The sequence below is a fragment of the Triticum urartu genome, chromosome 7A (genome assembly GCF_056163025.1).
Source record: "Triticum urartu cultivar PI428250 chromosome 7A, HENAU_Tu73, whole genome shotgun sequence".
In the NCBI taxonomy this organism is placed as follows: domain Eukaryota; kingdom Viridiplantae; phylum Streptophyta; class Magnoliopsida; order Poales; family Poaceae; genus Triticum; species Triticum urartu.
This window is the reverse complement of record NC_141879.1, coordinates 549,540,299-549,550,304: the sequence shown is the minus strand read 5'-3', so window position 1 is coordinate 549,550,304 and position 10,006 is coordinate 549,540,299. Positions and strand designations below refer to the sequence as shown.

Below are 10,006 nucleotides of genomic sequence, written 5' to 3'. Positions count from 1 at the left end.
CTCATCCATACATACCATTCCATCAGAACGTCTAAGTCCTTGAATTCTGTTCATCCTCTGACGCTGCCTGGCTTGGGCCTGAAAATAACTTGTGTTTCGGTCTCCCTCCCTTAGCCAGCGCACACGTGATCGCTGGCGGTACCACACTTCTTCCAAGTGCAGAGCCTCCTTTAACTTTTTAACTGTGCTTTATTCCTCCTCTGATGGGCCACGATCAATGGTCAAGGAACGAAGCCGATCAAGTTTCTTTTGGAGTTGTCTAACCCATCTTGTCAGACACCCAAACTCTCTGGATCCCCAAGGTTCCAGAGTTGCTTGCAAATCACCTAGTGCTGAGACAATACCTTGTAGCCCTGGGCCACGTTGGATTCCTCGCCAAGTATCACAAACGAGTCGATCATAGTCCGAATGAGTTTGCCAGATATTTTCGTACCTGAACTGTTTCTTGGCCCTCGATCGCGCCTTGAGCTTTTCTTTTATTTCTGCAACCACAAAACAGTGATCGGACTCCACTAAGGACATATGCCGAACCCTGATATACTGGAACTGTTGCCGAAAATTTTCGTTAGCAAGAGCTCGGTCCAGCCTTGCTTTTACATTGTCCACTCCAGGCTGCCTATTATCCCATGTGTATGTTGTACCTGACCAACCTAGATCCTGGAGGGAGATATCGTCAATCACCTCTCTGAAAGCTCGCGTTTGTCGCTCCGGACGAGCATCCCGGCTAAAATGTTCGGAAGAGTATAAAGTCTCGTTAAAATCCCACATGCATAGCCATGCATCATGAGGAATAGAATGCAGCGAACGTAGGAACCTCCAGCTATGATGTCGCTCCTCTGCTCGCGGTGCACCACAAAACCCCGTGAACCTCCAAGGTGGAGAGTTCAGTAGTTTGTAAGTAACCATCACATCAATGTGTCGTTGACTGTAGTTCTTTAGTTCAACTGACACATCACGGGACCAAAACAGACCAATGCCGCCGCTAAGACCTACACTGTCTACAGCAAAACATCCAGCAAAACCCAAACCGTTCTGTAAGTCTTCTACTCTTTTAGCTCTAATTTTTGTTTCCATGACAAAAAGAAGAGTGGGCCCTTCCAACTTCACAATGCCGCGAAGTTCTCGAACTGCCTCGGGGTTCCCAAGCCCCGGCAGTTCCAGCTGATGCAACTCATTGGGGCTGGCAGGACCGCGGCGCGGTCTCTGCCGAATTTTCAGTTGTAGGTTTCTTCTTCTTTATCTCCCTAACAAAATCCTCTCCCTCTTCACGGCTTGTTGATATTGCATCAGTACCAGCCATAGTATTACCATCAACACCCGGATCTGCACCTCCATCGGTGAGCAACAGTGTGGTTTTGGCCACCGGCTTGTAGACTTGATTAGGCGCATCCTTTCGCTTCTGCTGCTGCCTGTTCTTAACAGGGGAATTCACCTCCTCCCCCTTATCTTTCTTGTTGCTAGAATTCCTTGTCTCCTGCTTGCTGTTGGCTCCAATATGGTCTCTGGAAGAGTTTTCAGACGACCCTGCTTGCGATAGTCCTCTGGTGCCCGCAGCTTAGATCCAAAAGGGAGCTCGCCCTTCTCATCTCGCGATCCCGGTATTGGGCAGTACGGGTCCGAGTGTCCCAACCTGCCACATGAGAAGCAGAAGTATGGGATTTGCTCGTATTGTATATCGTACATATCAACTTGCTTCCTCCTGGCTGAATCAATAAGGATCCACCTCCTCAAAAGGCTTTGCGACGTCGATGGTAATTCGAGCTCGCAGGAAACCCCCAGCGTGATCAAAACTAATTGACTGGGCGTGTTTATCCATCTACTTTGCAATCGGCGCCCACCACGAATCATCCCGTAGATTGTAGGGAAGGTTCACAACCCTAGCCCATACTTGGAGCTTGTCGAGCTTGATCTCATCCGGTCTCATATGTTCCTCAAAATCAGCGAGTACCACAGCATGCTTATTGATATGCCATGGCGATCCGCCCCACACGCGATCCCGATCACGTTGGGTTTCAAATTCAGCCACAAAAGTGTTAAAGCCCAGCGATCTGAACTTTAGTCCCCTTGGGTTCCCCCAGGCCGGCCTCAGGGCCGGTCCTGACTTTTCAGAGGCCCGGGGCGAACGTAAAAAGTGGGGCCACTAGTGGGAAAAATCAATTATATATTGATATAAAGCATAAATTTTCTTTTGGATTGAAAGTTCTAGGAAATTGCATTACCAAATAACGTCTCATAATACACCATGGGTAAACAGGAATGCACATGCTTGTCTTGGCAACAACCAACAAAGTCTTAATTCTTATATACCAATGAGGATAGGATTCCTAACACCGGAGAAAACAAGATAGATACTTTTGAGGCAACAATTTTACAGGAAAGGAGCGGGAACACCTGAATTTGTCAGAGGTGAAATGGAAGAAATCCAGCTATCCAATCCCAATCATATTAGATCCTGGTATGATCCTCATATCCTCAAATGAAGAGAAGATCGGTCAGGGAATCGCTGGAAACCCCAAAAAAAAACAGTACAAAGATGAAGCGCAAAAGGACTGGGAGATTGCAGGAACTTTGTGAGCTATTGACCCAAGAAAATTACAATTTGCAAAGCGAAAGTACTATGCAGACGATACTTAACTGGCCGATCGATGGACGATGCTTCACCCAGCGGTTCTACTTCAGTTTGTCCTAGGAATGCATGGTTAGATTAGTAGGATCATGCAAGAATCGGCTGAGCACTGTCGTGTGTGTAGCAGCGCTCTTTGCAAAGAGACTAGCGGATGAAGTGTTGCCTGATGCCGCACACTCCATGGGCATATTTATAGGGAAAACCATAGGGAGTGAGATAGAGAAATTAATAGTGGGTCAAAGAAATCGGCTACTTATTTACTAGCCATGATGTGTGCTTTGGGAGTAGGAGCACTGGAGCGGGATGAGGAACGAGAAGACAAACAAAGAATTCAGTCTAGAGAGAAGAAACGGCGGTGGCGGCTAGATGGAACAGAAGCTGGCTGCCTCCTCACGATTCACGTACATAACATTAGTAAGTTAGATTAGGCTATAGGCTTTAAGAATGATGGCCTTTTTCTGTTACTCTGGTGGCTTGCTTGGTGCATTTGTTTAACAAATGTTGGGCTGTCTAGTATACCTAATGTATATAGATGCACAGGGTCGGCCCCCCATCAGGCTGGGGCCCTAGGGCGTCGCGCTTCTTGCCCCTACCTAGGGCCGGCCCTGGCCGGCCTCAGTGCGTTGGTGATGGTTTGTATATGGAACATGTTGCGGTGGAGAATCTTGCCCGCCACCAACCATCTTGCCGGAGCTCCATCGACACGATCATCGATAACCAAGGGAGTAGCCTCTTCTTCTGAGATATCGAGTTTTTCTAGGGCTTCCTCCAGCTTCTTCCGTGCCGCGCGCGCCTCCTGGGCCGCGCCCCCCATCCTCCCGCTCGCATCAGCGTCGGGAGCAGCCATCATGCAGCGGACAGGAACTCACCACCATCGACTAGTCTCCGGGTGAGGACGAGTTCCACGGTCAAAACCCTAATCACCGCCAGCGCTGCCAGAGGGTTTTAGGGTTTCGGGGAAATCTCCTAATGAGCCAATTGCACCTGGACGCATTGCTTGCTGGGCACATGAATTGGACTTGATCTTACACCCAAACAACACACTTACAGGTGGACCCCCCGTATAATTAACTCAACCCACACACTCACACAGGTTCCGTCACCGGCCGCGCACTCCTTCAGCGACGGCGCGCTCTTCCGTTCGCATTTCTTCCCCAGTCTCCGGAATGTGACGGACCTCAACGGTTACAAGTCCCAATCCCAACCTCGCGGCGGGGCGGGCACGCTCTCACGCGAGGGGAGGCCGAGGCCGCGAGGGTGAACTACGACACCGGCCGCGAGGCGGAGGCGACGGCGACGGCGAGCGCGAGGCCAGGCGAGGCGAGCGCAGAGCCAGGCCAGGCGAGGGGAGGGCGAGCGCAAGGCCAGGCGAGGCGGGGGAGGGCGAGCGCAAGGCCAGGCGGGGCGAGGGGAGGGAGACCGCAAGGCCAGGCGAGGCGAGCGGAGGGCGAGCGCAAGCTGAACTACGACGTCACCGGCCGCCGTAAGTTTCCCTCCAAAACCCTAACCCCTAACCCCTCCTTCGTTCGTCAGTAGGCTTGCTTCACGAGATCACCTCCTGATGCTGGCGTGGAGGTAACTGAGCGCTCCATCTCGCATTCTCGCTGCATCGGATTTGCTTGAAGGCTGCGTTTTAGTGCGCGCCTGTGGACGCGATTGGTCGCGAGATTTTTAGATGGTTTTGTTTCCGATTTTACAGTTGGTTTTTGGAGTCACTAGTGCACTGAATTGCGCTCAGGATTCGCCTCTCTTGGGACAAGTGGTAGGTAGGATATATTAGTAGTAGTACAGGTGTGATTATCCGCCTTTGAATTATTCCATTGGTGATGTGTGTGTGTGGCCGTTTGAGTTAATAGTACAAAACCTGTTCTGCTGCAGCTGCAAATGTTTGGTCTAAAGAGTATAGTGCGATATTTTTGTACAGCGTGATCATATATTATATCTGCTTTTGTCTGCACTGTTTGGTGCTCTGAATATTATAGTGTATGCTCTGTTCTGCAATGTAATGTTACTTCTGATCCAAAATGCGAAACAATATTACGATGTTGACTTGTTGTATGTGAATTTGAATATATTTACTACCTTCACTGTTGAGATATGAGAGTAAAACTTGACATGTGAACAAACTATTACCTATCTTAAGCAAGTTGGATGTTGTCATTTAGCTGCTCCATAAATTTTGATCCTTAGGTTGTTGATTTCTTAACTCCTGCCCTCTGCAATAGTTAATTAGGAGTAAATGTTATGGAATGTAGAAATAGTTCTATACACATATTCGTTGATGCATTGGTCAGAACTTCTGTCTGTGTTATGGAGTAGTAGAGAGAATTTGCATGTGTCCCTAAGAACTTAAATTACCTACTCAGCATTATTTAGTGCCACCACCACTGTTGCCACCAATAGGTAACCGGGTTACAGTATAGATGAAATTGTGCATCACGACTTCTGTACATATACCAGATTTTAGTATATGTTGCTTATGTCTTGTGTCATGTGGGATCTATTGTTTTGAAGGCGATTATAAGTGCATGGTTAGTTACTGTAATATCTTGATCTATTTTGCACATTACTGAGTGGCAAATTTGAATTAACAAAATCCATGAATGAATGTTGATTCCCCTTTTTCTTATATACCAAAAATTCTGATATGAATTTATGTAATGGATTTTTTATTGCAGACCATGTTGATGCAACGCCTGATGTTCAGAGCAGCAAGATTGCGCCATCTACCATCTGTAACAGCTGCTATGGAAACTATGGCAGCGCCATGGAAGATCAAGGAAACAGACCGTCACACCAATCTGCCTGCTGTTTTCACCATCCGCCACACATACTCATCTAAGGCTCCTAGCATTCCTCCACCGCAGCCTGACCTTCCTCCACCTCAGCATAACCTTCCTGCCACAAATACATCTTCATACACTTGGACTAATATGTTCGACAATGCTTGGAACAGTACGTCAGATGCTACCATCGCGATATCAAATCAGCTATCTGACCTGGTTCAGGCATATCCAGATGTCCCACATTACTTCAGTGTGGTCTCTATATCATACCTGATTGCACGTTACAATCTGCCTAAATTCCATTTGAAGCTCGAGAAGAAATATGCAGCTGGGACTTACGGTTTATGAAGCTTGGTGTTTGCATCTGATGGAAAAGGTGGAGGGCTACATTTTGGCCTACCCGCTATTTGGCGTAGTCCTTTGGGCATCTTTAGATATGTGAGTTTCTGTTTAACCTGTTATGCGACTTTACTTCTTTTTCTTGGTTAGGGTTAGTCTTTATTAGTTGATAATGCAAGATGTAAGTATCTGATCTTTGGGTGTGGCATGATAGAAATACAAGTCAAAAACAATGTAAAACAATGCCATCTAGCTTATTCACACAAGCGAACCAGCGATAAACAATGCCTATCACATACGTGGCTCTTTTTTTATGTAAAAGCTCATTTTCACCATATGGGGCGCAATGTATGTGATTGCTATTTTTCAGCGTTTTGGCGGCTTTCGATGCTAACCATACTTAGTGGCAGCACACATGCATCTTGATTTTTATTACGCTTTCTTTGTATTAACCATTTACTACGGGGAGTTGGGAACAAATGTTTCATATTGCTTGGTCATGTAGAAACTAGTATGCAACTTTGGGGTCATCTGCTTGTTTGCCTCCCCCTATTCTCTTAGGAATTCAACTTCCAGCTTTATTTCAAAAGTAGAGTATCATTATTTTAAACCACATGTTATCATGTGATCGATGTCAAACATGGCTATCTTAAGCTAGTTTCCCCATGTGCTTAATTTGGACTAAATTTGGAAGTCTAGAGTTTAGATGGTCCAGGAAGAAAATATATCATGTGGTCCATTATGGCTGAGTTATCAGAAAGGGGCTATTCCTTGAGGTAGATGTTCAACTAGATTAATGTGAGCACCCTATGATTCTATGCTGATGATAAAACTCTACTAATTCTCTTTCACAGGGCTGCTACTATGATTCCTGATTTTGGTGCTGGTGTGCATTTGTCACAAGTTTCAAAAGGCGTAACAATTGTCGCAGCTGTGTGGTTCCTTCAAGTTATGAAAAAGAACTTTCTATCCAGCACACTTATGCATTTTGAAGGTCTAAAGGTTGACAAGCATTGGTTGGGGGCTTTTGACAAGGTTTCTTCATTGGGATTGATTGCTATTGGCCTTCTTGGAGTTGCAGAGGCATGTGGAGTACCATTTGAGTCGTTATTAGCTGTTAGTGGTATTGGAGGTAACACTCTAAATGCCATACACCTACTCAATATGTGATGTTACTTTAGGTCCCTCCTTCTAGCAAATAGATGGCTCTCTACTGTTACTTAGGTATTGTAACTGCCTTTGCTGCTAAAGATGTCCTGGGCAATGTATTGAGTGGATTCTACTTGCAGCTTTCGAGGCCATTATCAGTTGGAGAGTCCATAAAGTTGCCTTTTCATGTATGTCATCTTTCTCCACACTTATATTTGCTAGTTTCTACCTTTCATGTATGTTGATAAAATAACAAATGTTTGCTAACATTTTATTATATTTGTCATTTTTATGGATAAGCATTTTTTTTGTTCTACTCCCTCTATACCGAAATATATGTCGTTTTGGTAGGCTAGTTTATGCTACCAAAATGACATATATTTCGGTACAGAGGGACTATAACTTGTTGCAGACTTCCCTAAGTAAAAGTTTCATTGTAGGCCGGGTCAATAGAGGGTTTGGTGATTGAGATAGGGCTGACGTCTACACCATTGATAAATTTGGAGAGGCTTCCTGTTTCAGTACCCAACTCACTATTAGTTGGTCAGGTATCGCCATGCCTTTCATAACTGGATATTGCCTAAATTGCACTAATTATGGTCTATAATTTCATGGTGCCATATGTAATGTATACTTTATTGGATGGTATGATACCACTCATCAAGATATGCTGGCCTTTTTCTCTACATGGTAATATTTGGTACATGGGTTAATGATGAAACCTTGAACGACTTTGCACTTTTAGATGTATGTCCTATGCGTTTGAACCTAGAACCTGTCTATATGCAAGAGTCCACGTTTGGTGTTAAAAACAGATGCAGCAGTTACAAGATACACCATGAACAACATTCGCAATATCTAGAGAATGTGAAAGTAGGATAATGTGCCAACTTCAAGCACACTTTATATGATCAGCTATACTAATAATGGCTCACACATCAGATTCACAACTTGGTCAATTCTGTATTTCTCACTGGTAGAGCTTGCTAATTTTCTTAGAGAAATTTGACTATTAGGTTTTGTCTAAAATGAAGACTTCTAGCCTCAGATCAGTTGGGATGCTGGAAAGCATAGAAATCTTTGGGAAATCCTGTAAACTTGGTTAGGAAGTCTGAAAGATGAGAGAAATATTGGTTGGGGTCTTTTAGTTTATTGTTATTCACAGCATCCTAGAAAGAAATCGATCAGTCTATCTTTCAAGGATAGTGCTGTGAAGATTTCTTGAATGCATTTTTTATATGTAATTTTTTTCTTGGACAAGATTTAGTACCATGGAGCCTACATAATGTGCTATAGTCCTTCAATAATTTGCAGATTATTGTGAATAGATCCCGTGCTCAATGGGTATTATCTGTTACAAAAATCCCCATAAAAGTTCAGAGTATGGATAAGGTTCATGCAATATCTGAAGAGATCATGGAGAAGTTAAGGGCATATCCAGAAGTTAGCTTGAAAGCAGACGCTCCTTATTGTTATCTCACGAGATTGGGCGATTTGTATGGTGAGTTCACAATTGGCTGCTGCCTCCAGAACATGGTACGTTTCGGATCTCAGTGAAGCATTTTGTAATTCGTAGCTATCATGTGCTTTGGATTTTGGTAATGCACCTGTGGCTCTATGGTATGCCAACAGTAGCTTTAACTATGTGTTTTCATGGCAAGGTGAAAGACTGATGGTTTAACTCTCATAGCAAGAACTATATAAATGTCATATGTTGACAACGTAGCAACATTGGTCTTTTGGACACAGTTCTGTAGTCAGAATGAGAAGAAAAAGTATGATTGAGAATGAAATATACTCCTGTGTCCACACTTTAAACTTTGGACTATTATGATCATACAAAAAGTATACACATTTTGTTGAGAATTAACAAAATGTTCTCATTTTAAAGTTTATTGTCGATCATTCTGGTTTAACACTTTAAACTTTGTGTCCAACAAATGTCTGACAAGAGTATCTCTTTGGATTATTGTTGATCATACATTTGTTGTTCATACTTTACAACTTTATTCACATGACAGCATCCCTGTAAACTGTTGATGTCTAGAGCTACGCTCAGTTGAACAACATCCCCTGACGCCATGATCTGTTGAGTCTGTCAAGCTTGAGTACTCCCTAGTTATGTAGTACTTCCTCCGTGCTTAAAAAGAGGGCGTATGCATTTTGTTTAAAGTCAAACGGTGCGAAATTTGACCAAACTTATTGTTTTTCCTATAAACTTGGGCAAATTTTGCACCGTTCGATTCCTCACAAAATGTTTGTGCCTTCTTTTCAAGCATGGAGGGAGTAGTTGTCTAAATAATCTGCATTAGTTGAACAATTGTCCATCATGTTAATGGATCACCAAAGGGCATAACCAGTGGTTTAGTATTTTGTAACCTGGCATAGTAGCATAAATCTCTGACAGAATATTTTACATGTTTCAGAGAAATGAAGAACTGCTATGTGTTGAGCAAAAGATTCTCATTGATGCAGCTAGGATTATCCACTCGCATGGTGTTGAGTCGGGAAGCCCAGTCCCCCCTGCAGATCTTGAGTTGCTGCTGGAAGCTGCTAGGGTTATCAAGTCTCGTTGCTATTAGGAATGCACCACTCACCGTTGATTCGATGAAATTGCAAGGGCACGGTGGCAACTGCGAGTTGTCAATTTTTTTCTTTTGGATTGTGCGTTTTGGTTGAGCACATCCTCGGCAAACAGCAAATACACGGTGACAGCTACTTAAACGTTCTATAGTAGTTAGTATACAGGGTGCGTACGTTCAGCTTGATCTCTACGACATCTGATGCGCTAGGATACGGAAGGAAGATAAAGATTGGTTGAGATTACATGTACGGTTTAAACAGCCTTATCTGCTAACAGAGTATACATTCATCTGTACTGGTTTTGTCTGTCGTGGTGGTAGCTTGCTTTGCATTGCTCACTTGGTTTTTTGTCTGCACGTTGGCCATGGGATCTAGTAATAGCATCTCCAACCGGATTTTCGCTTCCCCCATGCCTAACCGAAATGTTGGGGCTGCCCGGCACCCTCCAGCAACTCATGTGCAGAGCAAATTCAAGGCTGTTCGGACGCGTCCGTCACGTCTAACAAACCACTAGGACCCATGA

At 44.2% G+C, this 10,006-nt stretch overlaps 1 protein-coding gene across 1 annotated transcript; it reads left to right on the top strand.

Annotated features, from left to right (window-relative positions):
- Nucleotides 1-3,700: 3,700 nt before the first annotated feature.
- Nucleotides 3,701-9,778, top strand: LOC125524556 (mechanosensitive ion channel protein 1, mitochondrial). The gene is made up of 7 exons (XM_048689593.2): nt 3,701-4,109; nt 5,305-5,850; nt 6,606-6,883; nt 6,976-7,088; nt 7,341-7,448; nt 8,215-8,436; nt 9,327-9,778. Exons 2-7 carry the CDS (start codon nt 5,735-5,737, stop codon nt 9,480-9,482), a joined length of 993 nt encoding a protein of 330 aa, XP_048545550.2. The 5' UTR covers nt 3,701-4,109; nt 5,305-5,734; the 3' UTR covers nt 9,483-9,778.
- Nucleotides 9,779-10,006: the final 228 nt, after the last annotated feature.

What these genes read in the sequence shown, in the direction of transcription:
- LOC125524556 (XM_048689593.2), top strand. Translation starts at nt 5,735, where the DNA reads ATGCAGCTGGGACTTACGGTTTATGAAGCTTGGTGTTTGCATCTGATG. An exon ending in CTTTGGGCATCTTTAGATAT is followed by an intron (nt 5,851 to 6,605) that starts GTGAGTTTCTGT and finishes TCTCTTTCACAG; the next exon opens with GGCTGCTACTATGATTCCTG. An exon ending in ACTCACTATTAGTTGGTCAG is followed by an intron (nt 7,449 to 8,214) that starts GTATCGCCATGC and finishes AATAATTTGCAG; the next exon opens with ATTATTGTGAATAGATCCCG.